Source organism: Euprymna scolopes, chromosome 38 (genome assembly GCF_053919585.1).
Source record: "Euprymna scolopes isolate OS-2025 chromosome 38, ASM5391958v1, whole genome shotgun sequence".
NCBI classification, from domain to species: Eukaryota; Metazoa; Mollusca; class Cephalopoda; order Sepiida; family Sepiolidae; genus Euprymna; species Euprymna scolopes.
This window is the reverse complement of record NC_136519.1, coordinates 25,301,987-25,328,876: the sequence shown is the minus strand read 5'-3', so window position 1 is coordinate 25,328,876 and position 26,890 is coordinate 25,301,987. Positions and strand designations below refer to the sequence as shown.

Genomic DNA, 26,890 nt, shown 5'->3' with positions numbered 1-26,890 from the left:
ACGTTGTAGCCTTAGTCATAAAGTATACAAAGAATAGAAAAGAACTTCAACTCGCTATTTTTGTTGTATGACGACATTTATTTCCTCATTCTTTCGTTACTGCTGTGACGTCCTGCTTGTAATCGTCTCTCTCGAGCATCATCCAGGCTTCTAACGTCCTCGTTCTCTCCTTTTTATAATCTTTTTTTTTTGTAGATGGCTCAGCATTTGTATACGCGCATCCGCCTACGCAAGCCAGATAATTTGGAGTAATGCCACTTCGGTTTTGATGAAAAGTTTTTGATGACATCAGTCATCATTAATGATTGATGTTCCCAAGTGACTTACAGACATCCACCACATGAGCCTCTGGCCGCGTAGTCCCAACCTGACAGACTAGCAACCAAATCCCAATCCTTCATTCTAGACCATTCTAAATTCCGGAAAATATTCTACTCTGATAGTTTCTTCCCGCAAACCACTTGCCTTTGGAATTTTCTCCCTGCTTCCACTCCCCGACTTTACCAACATGAACAAATTTGAATGTAATTTGAACAAACACCTTGCTGCACAATTCCCCACTTAGGATGCCCCCTATAAATCTGGCTTCTAATCTCAAAAATATCTTACGTCCCAGTAATAATATGCTTGATTCAGGTGAAAAAAAAAAAAAAATTAGAAAATAAATAAATCTTAGAAATATGGAAATAATTTATTTCAGAAGATTTTCATGGCCAAACCAAAACAAGATGGAATATTGTAAGAAGAGAAAATTTTATGAATGCACCATATGATTAAATAGTTTACTTTCAACTTCATAAAAAGAAAGAAAAACATCAGACTTGCAGGCGTTTCTGTAAAATAACTTGCCAAGAGATAGAGTTAGAAAAACAATTTTTCTTTTTTCGTTTTAAAATAAAAGAATGTTTTCTTTAATATAAAACCACAAAAGTATTTTATCTAAAAGCAATCTTGCACCTGACTTCAACAGGAATTTGAAAAAATGCCAACCGACATTTGCCAAAGAAAATACTCCGGTTGCCACTTAAAACATTCTGTTCTAATTCTAAGTTCAAGGTTTTAAGCCAACAAACTAATTTAATGGCTTCAAGAAACACAGACAGGATGTAGGCTATGTTTCCATATATATATATATATATATATATATATATATATTTCTCATGTATCTGCATAATATATTTCATATATCCACATAAAATATTATAAGGAGATGTATTTTATGGATAGATTTTCAGTATTTACTTCAATAGTGCTCAATATGCGAGTCCAGCTAGATCATAACTTATGAAAATAGATAAATATACTGTATATATATATATTTAAACAGCATATCTAAGAAAACATAACAGAATTCTGTTTAATCATACCTTTTTATAATGTAGAATTAAACAAAAGAATCCTGTTATTTTCAACAGTTTTATATATATATATATATATATATATATATATATATATATATATATATATATATATGGCGGACTAAACTTTTGCATAAGTAATATCACCTGAAGAGTGTTACATGATAAGGGCTGTCCCCTTTTCATGTAAGTATAAAAATAGAGAGATTTAGTTAAAATGAAAATGAAATAGAATAGACGAAATTCGAATCTCGTAAATTAGGTTTAGAAATAGATTACGAGAGAGAATTAGAAAATGGAATGTAAAACAAACCATTGTTTAGCTTAGAGATAAAATAGTTTCAAGAAAAGAATGTGCGTTGCCAATTCTGTTATGAAAAATTCAATTGAGGAATGCAACTACAAGATAATTAAACATGTTTTTAACATATTGGAAATATAGGTTACTGGGAATATAGGTTAAAATTCCTTTTGTAAACAAAGGAAAAAGTTTTGGACACGCATGTCCAGAACACGTGAAAGAAGACACATGTTTTAACGTGTATGACGTCATGGAAAATGGGAAGTTCTCGATATAGTTAGAAATTTTAGGGTTTTGCAGAGAGAAACAGAGAGAGAGTTGGAGGACGACAGACGATAGTCGGCAGTTGGGATTCGAACGTCTAGAAGTGAGACGGTCACTTTTGAAACTTAGAATGTGAAGCTTTGAATTCTTGACTCAGAAAACCACGGCCGGTCGGGAGAAAACGTCATATTTGTGTTGTAATTCTACCAAAAGGTAAAGTGAAAATTGTTATATATGTCTTATGTATATCATGTGGTTTAAAATGTCTTTACATGCACGTCTCTACATCTCATATCAAGACTCTAAGTATGAACATTTTATATATATGAATCACCTTATAACACGAACAATCTCTATTACAACATCTCTCTAAGATACAACAACATCTCTCTCTAAGACTCTCACTATTAATACCAAGAACAATAATAATAATAAGACTATTATATAACAAGAGGTCTCTAGTCTAGTTAGTTGTAACTGGCTGACTGAAACATGCTTATGAATGTGTAGTGCCATATTAATGCTAATACAATACAAGTGTGTGTGTATATATATACACACACACACACACAAATCAAGAAGTAAAAATTAATTTTACAAGCCAAAAGCTCCTGAAAACTTAAAAAGAATATAAATATTAATATTTATATAGTAATCGCACACAAATAAAATACAACCAAAATAGGAAATAGAGCTTGTCATAAAAGAACAAAATTAAAGATTGGAAATTATAATTTACAAGAGTTCATTTTTTGACAGGATACTCAAAAAGAAATTTGCTGGTACTGGCATAAATTGAAACTGCATTATATGAAAACTTAAGCAATATGCAAAAAAAATGGTTAGTACAAAGATTTCATGTAATGAAGAAAAAAAAAAAATAATAAAAATGTTTCACTGCCATAGATCATCACAGGTAGTACAGATTCATTAAAGATCTTCCCTAATCATTACGATTTATTACTGATCATGATGATGAAGCACTTACCCTGGGTGGGTTGAACCGGCTTCCACTGAAAAAGAAGCAAGGATCATAGGAAAGTAAAATTCCCAAGTGGTCCCCATGCTCAATAAAAATATAGATTACTTACCTCTTCAACAACAGGAGTAGCTAGCAAGACGATGTCTGCCACAAAACTATACTCGGAAACCTGGGATATATTATCATAATTTCTGTAAAAAAAAAAAATGTTTTTTTAATTCAAATGCAAAAAAAATTTCATATTTAATCAATTTCCACTGATAAGTGTACGAAAATTATCCGAGAAAACAATCAGCAAAATTATTTATCATCCATTCTTAACTAATTGAACGCCCGACGTTGCCCAGTCATACAATATGCTTAAACATTCTATAATAATTTATGCAGACTGTATATGTATCATTATAGAATCAATCCTTTATTGAATATCATATATTAGGAAGAATAATTTACCTGGTTGACTAATTCACATAAATAAATAAATAATAATGATAATGTCGTTCATCAAATTCATTCTGTTTTTGTTTACAATACCACATCAGCTGATATTTGGGCTTAACAATGAATGCCCTGGAAAAGTCACTTCTGATTAATGTTTTGTTTTAAAATATGCAAACGAAGAAATGATTTGCGGCGATTTTAAATGGTACCTCTTCTATCATCGTAAATTAAACACATTAATAAGAAAAAAATAAAATAAAATAAAATGGTGAGGTACACCCGGGCTTGAACAGGGATCATTTGATCTGTAGTCGAATGCTCTACCACTGAGCTATATCTCCAGATGACAATAATTCTGGGGTTTTTTTTTAAGAAATGATTTGCTGAGATTTTATTATCTCTCTTGGACGGTGTAACGTAAAATATTCCCCTGTAAAAATTCTTCTTTTTAGGATCAGATTTTTTTCGATTTCCGATACTTATTAGATGAATTTCTGTACAACACATATCTAAGAACACTGCCACACATATAAATTAGCTTTGTGTGAAATTTAAAAAAGATAGGGTCAGCCATTTTGGAGCCTATGAGGAAGGAACCCACACAAACAAAGTGACTTTTATATAATAGTAGAGATTCTTGTAACTAGACCAGAGGAACTTGTGCTGATGTACAATTGTTAAGAGTATATGGAGTAAGCTCAGAAAACTTGTTATATTACAAACCAGCAACCCATTATCACTGTGAAAAATTTTTTTTAAAAGAATCTGAATTTTTGAGATGAGGATAAGTTATGTTATTTAGAATCTCCGAACTACTGTTCTCATCTTGAGTGTCATTTTCACAATGTTTCAGTTGATGTAACATCCAAAACTTCTTCAGGTGTATCTTGTCGAACTCAGGAATTTGGACAGAATTTCCAACAGAATCCTTCATTTACTTCACAGAGGTAGCAGCTCTTGTTTCGTCAGCCATGACTGGATAGAGGTCTAAGTAATTCACAATTGTATTTTTTGGTCGTCCTGCACTGAAAATTGAATCTTCAACCTTCAGGAGAATAGAACCCGTAGCACAGTGGTTAGAGTACTTGGAAAAATCAATTGTAAAAAAAGTGATATTCTCCTAAAAGTTAAAGATTCAATTCTCAATGTAGGCGATTGAAAAATACAATTGCGAATTACTTAAGACCTCTATCCAGTCATGGCTGACGGAACAAGAGCATGCTACCTGCATGAAGTAAATAAAGAGCTTCATTTGAAATTTTGTCCAAATTTCCGAGTTCCACAAGATACACTTGAAGATCAGAATTTATATCAACTGAAACGTTGTAAAAATTACATGATGAGAACAGTAGTTCGATGAATCCAAATAATACAAATAACCAATCCTCATCTCAAAAATTCTGAAATTTATGAAAAGCAAAGAAAAAGTATATCTTGTCCTACTTCAACAAAGTCAAGGGAGATAACTTTAAGAAAATCATACACAAGGAAATGAAAAAATTAGGCTTAAAAGCAGACGTATCAGCTAACATAAAAATAACAAACTTCTTGGACGTCACGTTAAATTTAGATAAAAACACATATGAACCCTACTTAAATATACGTATCACCCACCATCAATTATAAAACAGATTCCTAACTCGATCGTAAGTAGACTCAGTAATAACTCAAGCGATGAAAATGCATTTAACAGGTCAACCAATATCTATGAAACAGCCCTAAAAAATAGTGGATACAAAAATATCGATATCAAATATAAGCAACAAAACACCAATAACTATATTAAATTAAAAATAGAAGAAAAAGAACTATAATTTGGTATACGGCCCCATACAATCAAATGTTAAAAACGAAACTTGGCAAGAAATTTCTAAATCTTATTGAAAAACACTTTCCCGCAACCAACCCCTTACACAAAATTTTCAATAAAAATACCTTAAAGTTATCCTACAGTTGTTGCGAAAATTTAGAGATGATAATTAAAGCACATAACAAAATATTAAATAAAAACAATGTAAACAACAACAAAATAAACAATAAAAAAGCAGACACCATGACAAAAATAAAACTAACACTAGCAGAAATAATAATAATAATAATAATAATAAACCAACCCCAGACAAGAACAACCAGACTATAAATAACAATACTAATAATGAACAAGATAAATGCAACTGTAGACACTGCACACTTTGCCCACTTCAAAATAAATGTCTAACTAAAAGCGTAGTTTACCAGGCCACAATATTTGCAAAAGAAAACCCGAATAACAAGAAATATTACGTAGGTATGACTTCCTTAGATTTCAAAACTCAATATTATGATCACAAAAGTACATTCAACAAAAAAAAACACTGTATGAAAACAACACTAGCGAATAAATACTGAGAACTCAAGGAAAGCGGACATTCGCCGGTAGTCGAATGGAAAATAATAAGACAAGTTACCACGTGTAGGGACCTAGACGACCCATGTAGATTATGCTTTCATGAAAAATTTGCTATCCTGTACTTTAAAGAACCCCAACATCTATTAAACTGTAAAAGAGAAATAGCAAACAACTGTGTTCACAAGATAAAATTTACTCTAGGATAGCGATACAAAATAGTTTTAAAACTAACAAAAACAATAGAAAATAAACAAATAAATAAATTAAATAAACATGAATATACATAAACGATCACACATACATGTATGTATATACATATGTATATATATATATGTGCATATATGTATGTACACATATATATATATTTATATATAAACATAAAAAAAACACTAACCTAGATTTAAAACAGATCAAGAAACTAAATATCCAGGCTAAATAGAGCACACACAAAGAAACAGGTCAACCAGAGGTCAAATAGGCCTTTCTTCGATAAGTGCATGCTCATTGGTTGATAGGAAGGGCGCGGTGGATACTAGAAAGCTGATTGGCTAACTAAAATCTCAATAGAAGATGCGCATATAAAAACGACAAACAACCACAGAATTCGCGCATAAGCCTGAAGAGTCCTAGAGTGAATGAAACGCGAAATATTCAGTGTAGCCTCATCGCCATATACATTTTTTAACTTACTATATATATATATATATATTGTTACAAACGACCATCTCAACATCAAATATCTTTTCTTTATCTGCTAGCGATAGGATAAACATTTGATTGTATGTTCGAACTGAGCGAGAATCCACTAATTCCTTATCCCTTTTAAACCCAATATTAAAGTCAGTCTGAAGGAATTCTCTTCCACTGACCGAGGACAGAAAAAGTGAAGTATAACAGCAGAACAGTTATTACACTGTGATCCGTTCTCGGAAACCAAAGATTCAACCAGGTAGATATATTTCATCAGCCACGGAAAAGGAAAATAAACGATTTCGTCAATTCTATTTTTAGACCGAGAAGCGAAACAACGAAACAAAAAAGCAGGAGGCGAAACCCCTTCCCTGACTAGAGTCCAGTCTCATTCTTCTCTGGCACCCTTATGCATTATGATGCATTTTCAAATATGGAGCCGAGGAAAAAAAAGAATATACCGGCCAAAGGCAAATCGCAGAAAAGCTATTTTGGAATACCAAAAACAAATGCCGACAGACATGATATGAAAAGGGTATGAAAAAGAAAAGTATTGAAAAACTGTGGATTTATTATCTGAAGTTAACTTTTTTCCACCACAAGAAAACCCTCTCGGACTAAATGTGTCGCTCAGAAGTTGTAAAAAGAAAAAGGACAAAAAAAAAAAAAAAAAAAAAAAGAAAGAAAAAGAAAAAAAGAATTGTGAGTGTAATTTTTGTTTCTCTTTCTGTCAAACTGAAGATTGACTATCCTCGTGGTTGCGTGGAGTCTAGTTACGCTATTAATCCATTTTCTTTCTCTTACGAAATTTTCGCTCAGTTTACATGTTTAAAAATATCCCAAAAATACTATAAATTTTTAATTTTTTTTTTTTCTCGTTAAAATTTTCTTTCCCTATCTTTAATAAATTTATTTTATATTATTTGGAAGTGTTTGTCCTCATTCTTTCTTGCATTCTATCGTGTTTGATTCTTGTGTTTATTTTGCATTCCGCTTGTCTCATGCGAACAAAATTTTATAATAAAAAGGAAAATTGGACCTTACTGGGACCTTGACCATACCCCTATGCAGAAAATTTGTCTGCCTGTGATAAACATTTGCTTTTAAATTCCTTCCATATCCCTTTGCTGTTTATTTTTTAACCCCTTCCCCCCGTCACAAGTGTGACAATATATATTTGAAAATCAGCAGAAATCTCTCAAGAGCTCTTTCGGTTATTATCTGATTAGAAAAAAAAAATCGATACCAATGAAACAATATTACTGGCGAAAATAAAGAGCAATAGGGGAGGGGAGTCTTTTATAAATTAACGATTAAAACCAATAATTTAATTCAATAAGGCGTGTATAAAGCAATTAAAATAGCACTGCCAGGGGGGAAAAAAATTAAATCAGTATAAAATAGAGTGGTTTGAGATACTTCATAGAGCGGATTCTAAAAATCATTTAAAAATTTTGGAATCTGTCTATCACAATTCAGAAACCTTCTTTGTGCTGGCAGAAGGAATTATTAAAAGTATTAAATCTCTTTGGAGAACTTTGACCATCTCCCACACCACCCCACCACCATCGTGGTGCTATTTTAATCACTTTATACATGCTTTATTAAATTATTGGTTTTAATCGTCCTTTTTTGGCACCTTTAATATTTTTTGCTATCGATTTTTCTCCTGATGAGATGATAGCCGAAAGAGGTCTTGAGAAATTTCCGCTGATTTTTAAATGTATTTATAAATTCTGTACCCCCAAACATTTATTTAAATATAAATATATATATACACACACACACACACACACACACACACACACACACACACACACACACACACACACACACACACACACACACATTATATAAAGTTCACAAATATCCAAGCAAATAATATCGATTGACATCCTGAAAAAAGGCAAAAGAAAAAAAAGAAAAACAAATGGCCGAAATAAATAGTGCTTGGTCAGATTGACTTTTAGTATAAATCTCAGGTGTTTCCGTGCAACAGATGAGCATGCAACATCTGCACGATTAGAAATATGCAAACACAAGTACGATAAGATAAAGTTGCGGTGAAACTTTATAACGACTTCACCATTTAAAAAGAAAAAAAAAAGAACTATATTATTTTTTTTTTTTTTTTTTTGAATCGTCCAATTTTCGGCATTGGGAGATTGTAATAGTTACTATCATTGTATTTCATTTTTTATCATTATTTTATTCCATTTTTTTTAATAAAAATTGCTACCAAAGTGTGAAGCAATTTAATGTTAGGAGCTGTAGAGAAAATCACAACTTACTTGGCTAGCATGTGTGCCCGCTTCAAAAGGTCGGTCATGTAAACAAAAAAAAAGGGGGGGTAGGGAGAGAAATGCTAAAATGACGACAATCGGTTTTATGGTTAACAGTCACATGTGTGATGCAAGCTGTTTATATGCAAATGAGACAGGTGATTAAAAATGGACATAAAGCAAACAGGGGACAAGTTGGAAGAAGTTGTGTTACATACGTAGTCATGTGTAAGTTGACTTGAAAGAATGTTGAGTTTTTGGAGTTGGAATTTTTGACAACAGAGTGCTGAGTTGGAAGTTTTGACAACAGAGTGTCGACTTTACCCCGAGAAATTGTTAGCTTAACCATAGGATCTAACAAGAATCAAAAAATGATTATCAAAAAGACAGGAAATGCTTACTGACGTTAGTCTTGAAAAAAAACCAAGGTTATAGATAGAAAGAAAACAGTCAACAGGAAGAGAGTTCCACAAGCTTTTGGAAAGAAGCTGCTGGAATAGAAGCTGTATTACAATGAGGTATCAAAACAGTGAATTTATGAAGACCACAGGACATAAGGAATCAAACGAGTTGGAACAAAGGAAGCAGGGAATTTTCCATTTTCAGCATGAGGGACTATAACAATTAATATGATCGTATTTAGTTTAACATTCATTATAGCCAGGTCTTTTTTTTATTGCTACTTATTTTTATTTTTCTGAAAATTTCTACAAACACAGCGTGAAACAACTTGATGCTAGGAGTTAACAAGAACAAAAAATGATTATCGAAAAGACAGGAGATGCTCACTGACATTAGTCTTGAAAAAAAAAAAAATCAAGGTCATAGACAGGAAAACAGTAAACAGGAAAAAGATTCAAAACCGTCCATAAACTAACTATTAACCTCCATTGTTCAGTCCTTTGTTCCCATTCATGTTACACCTGATTAACAATCCCATTTCAGCTTTCTTTTGTGTGCCTTTGTAAACAACTTCCTCGCCATTGTCTTTCTACCAAGTTCACTCTCCACAAGCAGTGCTTTTAAAGAAGATACTGGAATAGGAAGTTGTATTACAATGAGGTATCAGAACAACAAATTGATGGCGACCACTAGACCAACAAATCGAACAAGTTGGAACAAAGGAAGCAATGAATAAATCAAACAATTGTGAAGAACATGCCATGATAGTATTTATAGAAAAAACTGAGACTAGCAACATCATGTCCGTGAGAGAGTGGTTACAGAGAAAAAGAAAGGAAAGCCAATAAAATTAGACACGTTTCTACACCTTATCAAGAACCCTAAAATGGGGCACAGATTCATTAGTCCAAATATGACAACCGTACTCCATATATGGTCTGATAGCAAATTTGTAGAGATAGAGAATAGCCTCAGGTGTGAGGAAGTGTGAGGAACAATAATGAGAACCAACTTTATGAGAAGCAGAAAGAGCTATGGATCTAATATATGAACCGCAAGAAATCTTTTATGAGAAAAAAAAAACACAAAGAAGTTTCAGAGTCAATTTCTTAAGAGCAGAGCCATTCATGTGAATCTCAAAAAGAAAAGGGACACGGCTACAATTGAAAGGCACAAGTTGAGTCTTATCCCTCTTTCTCTCAAGTCTACCCTTATTACATATTCTCATGTTTACCTTTACCTTCCATAGCCAACTACCCTGCTACCTCAACCCAAGAATGATCAAACCAGTAAGGTTGCCTGTTCTGCATACATCTTCCTACATTGTCTAGATTTTTTCTTCCTCAGCAGTTATCATCTCTAAGCCTATCTTAAAAACTGGAAAATGACGGTGGTTCAGTGGTTAATGACACGGACTGACACCCTGGGTGCCCCAAGTTCAAATCCTGTTTGTTCTACAAAAATCACTTTTACTTAGGATGTTGGCAACCTTCATGTGGTCCCTCCCATAATCCCAATGTCTTTGTAGAATGAATTCTGACTAGAAAAATATCGGGAAAACCAATGCCAATAATATAATCTTCGAATTCATATGATATGATGATCTTAAAGACACACATTACACGTATCATATTGTTTCTGTTCATGCAACACATATCTTCAACTCTCACTGGTAGTGTTTCACGGTCATACATCATCATAGGATAAATTCCTGGTAAGAAATGCAGAAGTTTTCTGAACTTATTCCATCCACTCCTAATTCTTGCAATCATATTAGCACCTGCTTCACACTGAGCTCCAATGATATCAAGATAACAAAACTTCTGAACAACCTCACCATCCAAATATACTTTCTCCACATCTGAGTTCTTATCCGTCTCTCATCATCTTGCGCTTCTTGCACACAAACTGATTATCATCTCATAACCTATCTGTAATTCCACTGCACTTCTTGTGTACCCAATGTTTATACATATTATTTTAATCATTATCCTTGGTTTAACATTAGTTTTACATGCTGGCATGTGTTGGACAGCTTTAAGAAATCAACTTCAAAACTAACCTACCTCTGGCCAAATTTTTATTTATCCCTCTTTACTATAAAACAAGCCGAGCATGCAGGATCTCCACAGGTGAAAAATTTATTTTCACCATGACTAATGTTTGTGCAAAAAAATTTTTTTAATCCAAGGTGTGGTTATTGAGAAAAGTGTGAACAAATGAACAGATGAATGATTTGGAGGCAATTTTACCCTTATAATGGCCCCTAGGTAAGCAACCAGATTTCTTCCAGAAAATCTGTTCTGGCAAACAATTACTTTCACTATGACTAATGTTTGTGCAATTTTTTTTTTTTTTAAATGAACAGATGAACGATTTGGAGGCAATTTTACCCCTATAATGGCCTCTAGGGGAGCAACCAGAATTATCCCAGAAAATCTGTTCTGGCAAAAATTTACTTTCACCATGACTAATGTTTGTGAAAATTTTAAAAAATTCAAGGAGTGGTTATTGAGAAAAGTGCAAATAAACAAACGGATGAGTGATTTGGGGGAAATTTTCCCCCTATAATGGCTCCTGGAGCAGGGGTGGGGGCAACAAGAGTTATCCCAGAAAATCTGTTCTGGCAAAAATTTACTTCCACCATGACTAATGTTTGTGCAAAATTTCGAAAAAATGCAAAGCGTGGTTATTGAAAAAATGCGAATGGACAACCTGGAGTGAATTATTAGGTCCAATCCCTCCTTTGTCAGGGTACCAAAAATAAATTTGGTTTTAACTCCCTTTTTCACAAAAGCTTCTCTCTTTTCATCATAATCGTTCTGACCCCTATCAGGCCCCAATTGAAATGAATGACTCTTGGGGTGGAGAAGCGCCAGGTCTTGACAAGCTTCTAGAATTGACCTTTACTCCTGACCTGAAATGGAGCACATGCATCAAATCTGTTGCCAAGATCGTTCAAAAAATGATTAGATCATTCTACCGCTCCTGTAGAGATCTCACTGCCAATACAATCCTCAGCCTTTATAAGAGCTAAGTACATCCTAAAATGGAGTACTTTTGCCACATATGGGAAGGAGCTGCTTGGCATGCCCTATCTTGCCTTCATGGAATTTAAAACCAGCTTCCAAGCCCTTTTCTCTTCCCTGCAGCCTATTTTCACACAGAACAGACATTGCAAGCCCGCCTCTGCTCTATTTTTATGGCAAATGCTTGACTGAACTCCAATTTCTTAAAGCTGGCTAAACTTTCAGAAAAAGAACACTCGACTAATTACAACCACTATCAACAATTTCCCCTATTCTCTATATGTACCTAAATCTAATGCAGATCTCATAAACAAAGCTTCTTTCTTAGAACTGCCCACCTGTGGAACACTGTTCCGCTGGCCTGCTTCCCAGTTGAATGCAACATTGTAGCCTTCAAATCCAATGTAAATAAGTTCTTGTTGAGCCGTCCCCATAAATAATAAAATTCTACCCAAGTTACACTATTAACGGTTATTACACTACCGTCTTACAATCATTAATCCTTATCCTCAAGTACCTTCAGGCCATAAGTCATTTTGACTCCCAAGTCAAAAAAATAAAAAATGCGAACACAACTTGAAGCATTTCTGTACATTGCTTTGAACAATCTTCACGAGGCAGACAACATCCCTTGGTACTCTGTCAAAAGCTATCTTCATATTAACAAACGCAAAATACAGGTTCTTTTTCTTACCAAGATACTTCTCTTGGCAATCTGTTTCATGATAAATAGAGCATCAGTAATACATCACCCAAGAATAAAAACTGCATTTTATCTGTGTATACCTAACTTATTTGCTGTCCAATTACAATCTTTATCACTTTTTTTCTCTCTAGTTCCATTATTTAATGGAAATCAGTCCAGACAAGACATGAAGCCACTTGATGTAAAGAGTTAAAAATAAATAAATACCACTTCAAGGTCAAAAACTGGCCACTGATAAGTGTTAGCTGGATAACTTCTTACTCAGAAAACAGAAATTCTACTTCTTACTCAGAAAACAGAAATTCTACTTCTTACTCAGAAAACAGAAATTCTACTTTTGTCAGAAATATCACTTCCATTATTATAGTACTGAAAAAGCTTCCAACAGAACTCTCATACTTACAGAGCTGTTTAAGCATTGTCTTAAGGAGAAATATTGCCCAACCCCCTGGAAAATCTCATCAGTATGTCCCGTATTTAACAATACAGACCAATCACTGTGCGTCATGAGTAAGTTGCTGGAATCTGTGTTAAATAGCCTCCTCAGTGACATGCAATATGGTTTCCGTTCTGCCAGATCCTACACCAGATGTGCTAACAGTTATATCTCATAGGATTAATGAATCTCTCAATGGAGGCTTCCTTTCTTGGGTAATTGCTCTTAATATATCAAAAGCCTTTGATAGGGTATGGCATAAAGGTATACTCCACAAAATCTCCAGCTACGATATAACTGGAAATGTCTTTTCAAGTATTAAATCATTTCTCTCCGATAGGTTCATAAGAGTAGTGATTGACGGGTAGAAATCAGAAGCTCACGGTATTAATGCTGGAATCTCTCAGGGTTCATCTTGGGCCCAACTCTCTTCCTGATCTACATCAATGATCTTCCAAATTACATCCTAAGATCATTTGTACACATTTATGCTGACAACACTACCATCTATGGCAACACTTCAAAGGTCGTAAATGACCAAGTTCTCTCTAATTCTCTCTCCTCTGATCTTGAACATATGGTGCAATGGGGAAAGAGGTGACTGGTTAATTTTAATGCATCGAAAACTAAGCTTCTATCTTTACATCATCAATGCTCTCATACTCGTCTGGCATCAACTGAAATGAATGGCTCTCATCTTAGGGAGGCCCCATGTTTTGACAAGCTTCTTAGTCTAACCTTTAGTCCTGATCTAAGATGGAACATGTACATCAAATCCGTTGCCAAGGGTGATGGGAAAATGGTGGGATCATTCTACCGTTCCAGTAGATATCTCACTGCTGATGCAATTACATCCAAGAATGGAGTACTGTTGCCCCATCTGGGCAAGAGCTGCTAGAAGCTCTTATCCTGCCTTGACAGAGTTCAAAATAGACTTTGTAGAATAGTAGGGGGTGCAACCTCTTTTCCCCAGAAGAGACATTGCGAACCTGTCTTTACCTTATCTTATTTTCATGGCAAGTGCTCGTCTGAGCTCCAATCTATGGTCCCTATTTGCCTAAATTTCACAAAAAGAACTTGTCTAGCTGAAACCACTATTAATAATTTCCCCCACTCCTTATCTGTGCCTAAACCTAATCATAGATTCTTTCTTAGAACTGCATGCCTGTAGAACTGTTACGTTTTTCTGCTTTCCAATTGACTACAATATGATTGTCTTCAAGTCCAATGTAAACAAGTTCTTGATGAGTCGTCCCCTTAAGTAATCCAATTTACCAAATTTCTACTACTAATGATTACTATGATATTTTCCCATTAATTTCCATAAACTCATTAACCCTTATTCTCGAGTGGCTTCAAGGCTTTGAAAAGTGGTGACTCCTTTGTATAAAAAAAACAAGAAATTTTCTTTACCTTGGTATAGAGCTTTGTTTTCAACTGCAGCAGATCAGGCTTAAACTATATATACATATATATACATATATATATATATATATATATATATATATATAACCTTTCTCAAGCTCTCATACAAAACTCAATATGTCTTATTTGCATATGTAATTTTTAAAAAGTTTCAAATAAATTAACATTATGCTAGTCTATACATAAAACACTTAATGTGTGTTTGTATGTGTTACTGTCGAAAGAAAGGTTGGAGAATCTATATAAAATCTAAAAGTTTATTATTATGTTTAGTATTTCTGATATTCATAAATGATCTCCTTGAAAAAATAATAGTCCAACTCGCTGATCACATATGAAAGGTCGACTTTTATGTTTTCGGGTGTGCATACAATGAATAAACATCCCAACCTTCTCTTTTTACGAACATCTTTCTGAATAGACACCTCCAACCTCCCCATATAAAGAACGGCTTTCTGAATAGACAACTCTAACCTTGTCAGCATACCCCAAAACCTATACAAGATGACATGTCGAATGTGAATGATGAGTTGAACCGAATGTAAAACAGAACGAAATGTAAATTTTCATTCCATTTTTAAAACAACCGTAAACACAGAGCATTCTTCGCAAGTTTTACCAAAAATCATTTTATTTTCAGTTATTCTGTACTTTCTCCTAACAATGCAATAAAACTTTAATTTAACGTGAAAACACTATCATATAAAAAAAAAATAAACCGCTAATATAAGTGCATACCGTCTTTGAAACAGTAAATATAATAATACTAGCAGGACCCATTAACCGACGTTGCCTGGTGGTATCACCCCCCCCCCCCTCCCCCCCCCCAAAAAAAAAAATGAAAGTACGGTAGGCGTTATTGTTGTAGCCAAACCACCAACCTCCTCTTGTTAAGAACTCCAATCAGAATGGACACTCCCAACCTACCTATGTTAAAAACGGCTTTCGCAACAGACACTCCATTTTATGAGTGTGAGTGTGGATGGCAAGAAATTAGCTCGAAATGTAAGGTATGTAATAATAAAAAAAACAATATATTTTGCTTTGTGACCTATTTGGGTAAAAAAAAAAATCAATAACAAAACATTTAATAATAGTTATAATAGATTAAAGTACACACAAATAGTTTTAAACTTCAATGGTATTTTGCATTATGACGTATTTGTGTGTAAAAATAAAAAAGGAAACATTTAATAATAGTTAATCTATGTGTAACGTCTCCGGAAAGAAAAATTTATAACATGTAAATAGCAAAAAGATCTCTGTCTGTCCCTGTCTGTCTGTCTGTCTGTCTCTCTGCTGATACGATAGGAATCAGAAATGTAAATAAACTGAGTCTGTGTTCAGAAAAAAAAAAGATGGGGCAAAAAATGTACAATTAAACGGAAAGTATGTAAATCTAAATATTCCCAGAAAAAAAAGGAAAGAACAAAGCAAACTTTTGAATTGCGATAGTTGGCTATAATGTAAATATATGTATGTATGAGTAATGGCTGACATTCAGGTGCCATAGTGTTCATTAAGTAAAGGGAATGTAACCATTCCAATAATCCATGAATATCGGAATGGCTAGTGTCAGTCAATCACAACGTGAGGATCAAGTCTGTGAAGACGTTAGTATTTTTAGTGTAGAAAAGGGAAGTGCAATGCTATATGTAATAGGGAATAGATCAATTACATAGGAAGGGATCTAAATTTAAGTCCCCTGTGAGTATAAATATGCAGTGTAAGTGGGTGACGGTGGTAGTACTTGGTGATTAGGGGGTGAAATGGAAACTACTTCCTCTGTAGTTTATGACAATGATGATGATGGCACTCCTAGGATTAAATCTAATGTTTTAATATTATGAATTAACTAGTGACAATGATGATGATGGCACTCCTAGGATTAAATCTAATGTTTTAATATTATGAATTAACTAGTGGGGGTACCCGGCGTTGCCCAGGTGTTTCGAGGTGTGTGTGGTTTTGGGTAAATCAAAACAAAAGAATAATAAAAAATTGTTGCCTAAATACAGTTGGATACGCAATTAATAGTTGCAAACGAATAGAGTTAGATGTAAAATCTGGAATCCAATGTTAGTTCATTTCGTGTTTTTGTGTATTTAATAAACGTGATTGTTTCTGTGTAAACTGTAGAATGCCGCGAAGAACGGATTTCTGTAAGAGAACTCAACTGTATTCACCTGAATGTTGGCTGGGTAGTGTTAATTGATGAGGCTATGTCGAAAAAGAAAGGAACGTGGCATAAATACAGTTGGGAATCCAATCGTAGTTGGTTTCGTTTGTTTGTTTATGTAATAAACGCGATTTTCTGTGTAAACTGTATTTTTAATGCGGAGGAGAAAGGATTTCAGTAAGAGAGCGTTGTGATAGACTGCTATTGACTTAAGCAAGGTAAAACTGAACGTGGACTAAGAATGTCTGATAAAAAAACGGAAAAAAAATAGACGGCATCAGTAACCCTTCGGTCTATTAACCCCCCCCCCCCACCAATGTAAATGAAATAAACAAAAAAATAAAGTAAAAAACAAAAAAAACTAGACGGCATCAGTAACCCTTCGGTCTATTACCCCCCCCCCAATGAAATGAAATAAACAAAAAAATAAAGTAAAATACAAAAAAAAAAGACGGCATCAGTAACCCTTCAGTCTATTACCCCCCCCCCCAATGTAAATGAAATGAACAAAAAAAATAAAGTAAAAAAAAAAAAAAAAAAGATGGCATCAGTAACCCTTCGGTCTATTACCCCCCCCCCAATGTAAATGAAATAAACAAAAAAATAAAGTAAAAACAAAAAAAAAAGATGGCATCAGTAACCTTTTCTGTTCGTTAACTCTCCCCCACCCCAATATAAATAAAAAAAAAAGAAAGAAAAAGATGGCATCATTAACCCTTCAGTTCGTTAACCCCCGCCCCAATATAAATAAAATAAATAAAATAATAAAAAAAAAGAAAAGGAAGAAATGGCATAAGTAAACATTGGATTCGATGACGGAAAAATACCAATCTGTTTTTTTAAAGCAACTTAGTGTCGTTTGTGGATGTATCCCCACTGGTGATAAGTGGGCGCGGGAGGAGTATGAATGTAATAGAGGGAAAAGATTTTACCATTTCCATTGATTGTAAGTAGATTTGGTCGTGGACTCTCAGCAGAAAAAATATAGGGATCTAAGTTTATAGAGTAAGTGGACAGGTGATAGGCCTATAACACACCAAAGGTAATGTGCTGCAGTGCGTGCACATTACATTTGCATGAAATGTCTTGATTTTCAATCATATTAAGGTCAAAATCGCGAGGGAAAAAATGAGTTCATTTTATTTATATAGAGAAGATGTAACTAAAATGTCACTCTAAATAAGGTAATGGCTAATAGCATAAACATAATAAATTTGCATGCGCCATCTGTTGTTGTAAACCTATGGTATTTGGGTCCAGAGGGGAAAAATTGCATCTCTTTTATTATATATAGAGATAAAATTATAAACATATATCTAACCCAACCCAACCCAACCCAGCACTAACCTGTGCGTTTAAAATTAATTTTTTATTCCTTCCAATTTATAAAAAAAAATAGTTTTCATGGATTCGTATTAGCTAAACACAGACATTGCATTCGTTAAAAGATGGGGAACACTCAGCCAATCTTCTACGATTATTTCTGTCATCTGCTGGGTGAGCCTAAGTCAACTTTATGGAAATCAGGGGTTGGTAAATGCAGAAAAAAAAAATCCAACTCACCTACATATGATAATTAAACATTTCAGTATGCATTGAGCAAATTTGATAACTTGTACATTTTCTCCTAAACTTAGAGTGTATTGGTCCATGCACCAAGTGAAGTCCTTTTGAAGGGTTTCCAAAATATTTTCTGGCAGAGTTGAAAGGTCAGGTCCTTCTTTCCGGAAACTGAAAATATAAAAAAATAAATAAATAAAATAAAAAAATAAAACAGAGAAACAATAACCTGCTTTGGAGAATTGTGAAGATGTGTTTTTTGTCATTCTGTTAAATAATGTAACAATATTGCCCCCAAGAGAATGTCTAAAGAGAAGTCGAAACAAGAAACCTTAATGCCTTTGATCATATGCTTATACAATGTGGAAAGATAAAATTGTTGCCCTAGAAAAGACTACATGATTCCATTTCCGTTTCATAAAAACCAGTTTTCTTTTTTTGTTGCAGACCACCTACTAGTTGGCCAGTTGTGTACAAATCCCAAAGAGATCTCCCTCTCACTACAAACCAATCCGTCTTCTGTGCATCATGAGTAACTTGCTAGAATCTGTGATAAACAGAGAAGTAGACAACCACCTCAGCAAAAATAACCTGCTCAGTGACATGCAATATAGTTTCCTTCTGCAAGATCTACAGCTGATGTACTGTAGTATCACACAGGACTAGTGAATCTCTCGACGGGGCTTCGTTTCTAGAGCAAAAGGTTTGACATACCAAAGGCTTTTGATAGAGTATGGCATAAAGGTCTACTTCACAAGATCACCAGCCAACGAATAGCTGATAATATCCTCAATTATTAAATCCTTTCTCTCTGATAGGCTTATAAGAGTAGTCGTTGATCACAAATCACATTCTTAGATCATTCATAGACATTTATGCAGACAACACGAAAATCTATGGTAACACTTCAAAGGGCAGAAATGATAAAGATCTTTCTGATTCTGATCTAGAGAGCTTGGTGTAATGAGGAAAAAGGTGACTGGTTAATTTTAATGCATCAAAAACCAAGCTCCTCTGTTTTGATCATGATTGCTCTGAATTCCATCTGGCCCAAGTTGAAATGAATGGATATCTCGTCTTGGGGAAGTTCCATGTCTTGACAAACTTCTGAGACTGACCTTCACTCCTGATCTAAAATAGAACATATACATCAAATTTGTTGCCAAGATCGCTGGAAAAATGGTTAGATCAAGTACGGCTCAAGTAGGTATCCCATTGCTGATGCAATTCTCTATCTGTTTAAGAACCAGGTACATCCTAAAATGAAATACTGTTGCCACATCTGAGCAGGAGTTGCTCGGCACACCCTATCCTACTTTGACAGAGTTCAAAACTGGCTTTGAAACCTAGTATGCAACCTCTTTCCCACAGAAGAGATGTCGCAAGCCTGTCTCTGCTCTATCACTATCATGATGGCAAGTGCTTGACGGAACCCCAATCTATTGTTTCCCCACCCCCTTGCCAAACTTTCACAAAAAACACTAGACTAGCTGCAACCACTATATATGATTTTCCTCACTTTTTATCTGTGCCTAAATCTAAACGCAGATTCCATGAATAAAGCTTCTTTTTCAGAAATTCCCGCCCATGGAACAGTTCCGTTAGACTGCTTCCCATTTGAATACAACATGGTAACCTTCAAATCCAATGTAAACAAGTTCTTATTGAGTTGTCCCCTTAAATAATCAAATTCTACCCAATTTACACCATTAGCGATTACTGTACTACCACTTTACATTCATTAACCCTTATCCACGAATGACCTCCGGGGCTTGATAAACAGGAATTCTTGAGTAAAATAAAAAATTTAAAAATAGAATTAACAAACTGCTTTGAAGATCTGCTCCTACCAGAAACAGAAGTTTCATCTGATGAACAATGGCTGCTCTGCAAAGCAAATATCCAATAAGCCACTCAAAAACAACTCCACGGCAAAAGACCTGCAGACAACGTATGCATATCATCTCAAGTTATTTTCTTGTCCAAGAGAACAAGAGAGGCTTGTAAACAGGGCTTAACACTGTGAGTGAAACAGTCACATTTGCGAGTGACTTTTTTTTTTACAAGTGACGACTAGAAATAATATCTTTTGCCGATTGTGTTTTTTCACCGACTATCTTCCAAAGCTCATTGCTAAGTAAAAAAAATGTCTTTTTAATTTTTGGCAAAGTCAAATTATTTAGACAACAAAAATTTAATAAAACAATATATTCTTTTTTTAACAAAACTATCAATAATTCTCCCCACTCTTTATCTGTGCCTAAACCTAAATGTAGATTCCATGAACAAAGCTTCTTTCTTAGAACTGCACATCTGTGGATTGGTTGCTTTTGTTTTACGGCATATCAACTCTTTTCGGGTTATTTAATGCCGAATCCAAAGATTTTTAAGAAAAATTTTTAATAGAATATATTTGTTGTTTTCAAATCAGTTTCTATTTAACCCATAGTTGGGACCCTAACAGGTACTACCACTCCGGGTCAGAGCAATGGCAATTAAAGGGTGGCTCCACACTCCCCAAGGCCCGCAAGGTGAGGCCTCACCATCGGATATAGTTTTAGGTCATATCCAGGACCTCGTAAATGTGGAAACTCAGATTTCCAGCAGCCTAGGCAACAAACGACTAGATCTGCTGTGCAGTCAAAAAAATAGATACTGGAAAACAGTTGCACCGAAAACAGAACAAGTATCATTCACGAGAGACTCCAGAAAACTCTACGAGCTTTTAAAGTTAATAACAAAACATAGCTTGCACTTCAGTGAAAGATGGGCTGGAAGAGAACGGAACCCCTATTTACCAGGTAGCACAGCACAGCAAAAACGTTAGAAGCAGCATTTTGAAAAACTGCTAAACCATGTTTCGCCATCCTAGTACCACTCCTACAGCGACTATACCGGCTTCACCTACAATGCCAACTGCGATCCACCAACCAAAAATTTAAAAAAAATAAAGCTGAAACACAACAAATCAGCTGGTGAGGATGGCTTTTCATCAGAAATATACAAGTGATGATTTAAGAGCTAGTTGGTTACATCAAATACTCTGCTGTGTTTGGGGCTCAGAAAAAAATCCCCTCCAGACTGGAGTGACGCAATCATCCTTCCTTTCTACAAAATCCTTGGACGACTATTATTCCTGATATTCATAAACGATCTTCCTGATAATATTGTGTCCAAGATGGGTAAATTTGCTGACGATACAATGCTCTATAACATGCACGAGGGAAGAACGAACGTACATAAATCTAAGACAGAATCATTAGAAAATTACCTTCAGACCATAGTGGAATGAGGCTGCAAATAGATGTAACATTTAATGCTAGTAAGACTAAGCTGCTCTCCTTTAGCAATTACAAGACGCCTGTCCAACCACCGATATCTATGACAAATAATGCACTATCTGAGAATCCTTCCTTCAAACTCCTTGGCCTAACATTCATGGGCAACATGAACTGGAACAAATACATTGAGGACATTGCAAAGGCTGTGGCAAAGAAGGTGGGCTCCCTCTATCATGCTAGAAAACTACTCACACCTGAGAGTATCCTGTAGCTCTACGAGGCCACGATTCGCCTATGCATGGAGTATTGTTGCCACATCTGGGCTGATGCATTTACCACGAGTGTCGCCCTCTTAAATAGAACCCAAAAAAGAGTTTTCAATCCAATAAATCCCACTTTGTCAATTAAGCTCCAACCCCTGTCCCATCACCGCAAGGTTGCATCTCTGTGTCTGTTTTACAAGTATTTTAATGGAATGTTTTCTTTTTTAATGGAATTTTGATGAACTCATTACACTTGTGCCCCCTCGACGTACATATCCTCAACAAACCCCTTCATTTTTTAGGTCCCTAAATGCCAGAAAGCTTTCTACTCTAATAGTTTCTTACTTCGAACAGATAGACTTTGGAATTCCCTTCCTGCTACCTGCTTCCCTGACTGTACTGATATGCAGGTTTGAATATAACGTAAACCAACATCTTGTTAATCTTTCCTAGGCATGGCTCTAAATAGTAGCCCCTAACATCCAAGTGGCGATATGCCTTGTTAGGGGTAAACGTGAGAAAGAAATTATTAAAAAAAAACAAAAACTGACTATTCTATATGCAGCAACTATCCCGTAATAAACCCGATTGATGTTGCATCAAAAACATGTTTAGTTATCTTTCTGCATCATTTTCAAACGCAAAGAGACCTTCGAATCCGACCAATCCAATCTGGCTTCTACGGAGGCTTCATCAGAAGTATATAATTTGTGAGATTTTTGTATGCCTTACATGCTTGGCATCTCAGGTGATTCAGCCATATAAAGCGTGTGATTTCCAAAGTATTAGGAAATGAAAACAAAAGGGAGAAAAAAAAACGTATAACAAAAAGAAGAAATAGAACAAAAAGTCTAGAAAATAAGGTTAAAAAAAAAAAAAAAAACAGGAGTGCTCCACCAAAACACACAAAACAATCTTTTTTTTTTGTTTGTTTTTTTTTTTTTACTCATCTCCACCCCAAACAAGGCACATTGCCACTTGGACATAAGGAGCTACTAATGCCTATAAAAGATTAAGATGTTGGTGTATGTTGGATTGGAACTTCTGCATATCAGTACAATTTGGAAAGCAGGTAGCAGGAAGGGAATTCTCAAGTCTAGCTGTTCTAGGGAAGTAGCTATTAAAGCAGAATACTTTCTAACATTTAGGGACCTCAACAATGAAGGGGTGTGATTTTGTTGTTAAGCGGGTTAGGTACCGGGATATGCACGTCGAGGGGGCACAAGTGCAATGAGTTCATCAGAGCATATTCCATTAAAATACTTGTAAAACAGGCAAAGGAATGCAACATTGCAGCGATCAGACAGACGTTCGAGCCTAGTTGACAAAGTGGGACCTGTTAGATTGCAGACCCTTTTCTGGACCCTATCCAAGAGGGAGAGGCTAGTAGGTAGATGCACCACCCCAGATATAGCAACAATACTCCATAAATGAGCGAATGGTGGCCTTGCAGAGGTACAGGATATCGTCAGGTGTACGCTAAAATAAGATTGTTGATCAAAGACAAATAACTGGACATAATAGTTGATATAACATGCCTGGAAAACATGATAGACCGAAGATCTGGGTTGAGTGTGTACGGTGCGACTTGTCTGTATACATGACTGATATCGACTTTCAAGATAAAATTGTATGGAGAGCAGGCATGAGGCGCTGACCAATCCAAAGTCTGGGACACTCTTAGATACAAAAACGAGATGATGATGATGAATGGCAGATCATAGCAAATTATTACAATTAACAGTTGCTTCGATTATGTTTAGCATTTTATATTTATTTATTTTCGATGTATTTAAGATTTTTTTTTCTCAAATTATAGGATTTCCATTAAAAACAAGCCGAGCATGTGGAGTCCCCCTCCACTAGTGAAAAATTTACTTTCACCACGACTAATGGTTGTGCAAATTTTTTTTTAAAAATCCAAGGTGCGGTTATTGAGAAAAGTGTGAACAAATGAATGGACGAACCATTTGGGGGCAATTTTACCCCTATAATGGTGGCTGGGGGGGGGGGGACAAACAGAGTTATTCTGGCAAAAATTTACTTTCACCATGACTAATGTTTGTGCAATTTTTTTTTTTAATCTAAGGCATTGTTATTGAGAAAAGTGCAAACAAACAGGAGTGAATTACAAGGTCCAATCCCTCCTTTGTCAGGGGGGACAAACAAAATAATAAACTCAGATTACACTGGGTTTATTAAATTAATTTTTTATTATTATTATTACAGTACTGATTTTCAGGGGCTTATAATAAATACCTTAGTTAAAATTACCATTGCTACTATTTTTACCCTATCATTTTCCTGACAAAAATGGCGTAGAAAATAAAAGAGTAAATTGATCTTTCAAAAAATTTCATTAATAATAGTTTTTTTTTTTTTTTCTTTAACAAGTTTCTTACTTCCACATGAGGGTAGACTTTTTTTGTGCGTTTCCTTACAGAACTAGATGTTGTGGGATGACATTATAATGGACAGTTATAAGGACACAATAATTTTAGACGTCAGAAAAAATTGATTTATTGATGGACAAATGTTTGTCGAGCAAGACTAGGTCAATGCAAATAGCAAGTTTCAATTTACAAACGTCTATTATATAGATGACATGGTCTAGTCATTCTATATAATCATGGCGTTCGTTCTAATCAATAAGCAGAACAATATAAAAACAGGAAAAAATCCATAACAAATTTGTTTTACGTTGAAAAAAAAAAAAAATAAGCACAGGTTCTGGTGGGTACATTAAATTAATGTTTTATTTTTTCATTTATTTTACATTTTTATTTATAAATATCTTGTTTAAAACTGCAACAGAGTGCACATGTGAAACTAGCAGCAGCAGCCAAAGGATAGATGGCTAGCAAAGGTATTAGCAGCGGCAGTCAAAGGATAGATGGCTAGCAAAGGTATTAGAAGCAGCAGCAAAACGATAGATGGCTAGCAAAGGTATAAGCAGCAGCAGCTAAAGGATAGATGGCTAGCAAAGGTATTAGCAGCAACGGCCAAAGGATAGATGGCTAGCAAAGGTATTAGCAGCAGCTAAAGAATAGATGGCTAGCAAAGGTATTAGCAGCAGCTAAAGGATAGATGGCTAGCAAAGGTATTAGCAGCGGCAGCTAAAGGATAGATGGCTAGCAAAGGTATTAGCAGCGGCAGCTAAAGGATAGATGGCTAGCAAAGGTATTAGCAGCGGCAGCTAAAGGATAGATGGCTAGCAAAGGTATTAGCAGCGGCAGCTAAAGGATAGATGGCTAGCAAAGGTATTAGCAGCGGCAGCTAAAGGATAGATGGCTAGCAAAGGTATTAGCAGCGGCAGCTAAAGGATAGATGGCTAGCAAAGGTATTAGCAGCGGCAGCTAAAGGATAGATGGCTAGCAAAGGTATTAGCAGCAGCTAAAGGATAGATGGCTAGCAAAGGTATTAGCAGCAGCAGCAAAACGATAGATTGCTAGCAAAGGTATTAGAAGCAGCTAAAGGATAGATGGCTAGCAAAGATATTAGCAGCAGCTAAAGGATAGATGTCTAGCAAAGGTATTAGCAGCGGCAGCCAAAGGATAGATGGCTAGCAAAGGTATTAGCAACAGCAGCCAAAGGATAGATGGCTAGCAAAGGTATTAGCAGCAGCAGCCAAAGGATAGATGGCTAGCAAAGGTATTAGCAGCAGCAGCAAAACGATAGATGGCTAGCAAAGGTATTAGCAGCAGCAGCCAAAGGATAGATGGCTAGAAAAGGTATTAGCAGCAGCAGCTAAAGGATAGATGGTTAGCAAAGGTATTAGCAGCAGCAGCCAAAGGATAGATGGCTAGAAAAGGTATTAGCAGCAGCAGCCAAAGGATAGATGGCTAGCAAAGGTATTAGCAGCAGCAGCCAAACGATAGATGGCTAGCAAAGGTATTAGCAGCAGCAGCAGCCAAACGATAGATGGCTAGCAAAGGTATTAGCAGCAGCAGCTAAAGGATAGATGGCTAGCAAAGGTATTAGCAGCAGCAGCCAAACGATAGATGGCTAGCAAAGGTATTAACAGCAGCAGCCAAAGGATAGATGGCTAGCAAAGGTATTAGCAGCAGCAAACAAAGGATAGATGGCTAGCAAAGGTATTAGCAGCAGCAGCCAAAGGATAGATGGCTAGCAAAGGTATTAGCAGCAGCAGCCAAAAGATAGATGGCTAGCAAAGGTATTAGCAGCAGCAGCCAAACGATAGATGGCTAGCAAAGGTATTAGCAGCAGCAGCCAAAGGATAGATGGCTAGCAAAGGTATTAGCAGCAGCAGCTAAAGGATAGATGGCTAGCAAAGGTATTAGCAGCAGCAGCTAAAGGATAGATGGCTAGCAAAGGTATTAGCAGCAGAAGCCGTTCGAGCACTATGCAAATTAGCAAGTGTGCATGGGTTTGTGTCAGAAGAAAAAGAGAGAAAAAAATGCACCACGTGGCGAGAAGCAGAAAGAAAAATGCCTGCTGAGTGAGATGGACGTGTTTTTGTTTTTTTACATGGGGGTCACCACTTATCAAGGCCCGAAGGCCACTCAGGGATAAGCGTTATTGCGTGTACAGTAATCAATGAGATAGTATTGTAGTAATCATTAGTATTGGGGGTTTTGATAGAGTGTCTTACTTAAGGGGTGGGTTTGTCAGGAGTTTGTTTATGTTGGATTTGAAGACGTTCAAGTTGTAGTCAGGTGGGAAACAGGCAAGCGGCAGTGGCCGTGAGAGACTTAAGCTGGTGTCGAGACGGCGGTGTTTTGTTAATCTCATGGCAGAAAAAATGAACAGCTAGAAAAAACAAGAAGCAGTCATTGTTTGGAAAGTGCAGTAATAAATGCGTTTTGCTAAAACAGAAAGAAAAGTCGAGTCGGATTTACTTATTTTTTTTAGTTGTTCCTTTTCAACAGTACCAGACAGCGT

At 35.5% G+C, this 26,890-nt stretch overlaps 1 protein-coding gene across 1 annotated transcript in view; it reads right to left on the bottom strand.

Moving 5' to 3' along the window:
• The window catches only part of LOC145263098 (neurobeachin-like protein 1), a 319,648-nt gene that overhangs the window by 238,064 nt on the left and 54,694 nt on the right, over positions 1-26,890 (bottom strand). Inside the window, exons 3-4 of the mRNA XM_080120024.1 lie at positions 18,448-18,615; positions 3,015-3,096 (exon numbers count right to left, since the gene is read on the bottom strand). Of these exons, the coding sequence (XP_079976150.1) occupies positions 3,015-3,096; positions 18,448-18,615 (250 nt within the window). The remainder of the gene's footprint in view (positions 1-3,014; positions 3,097-18,447; positions 18,616-26,890) is intronic.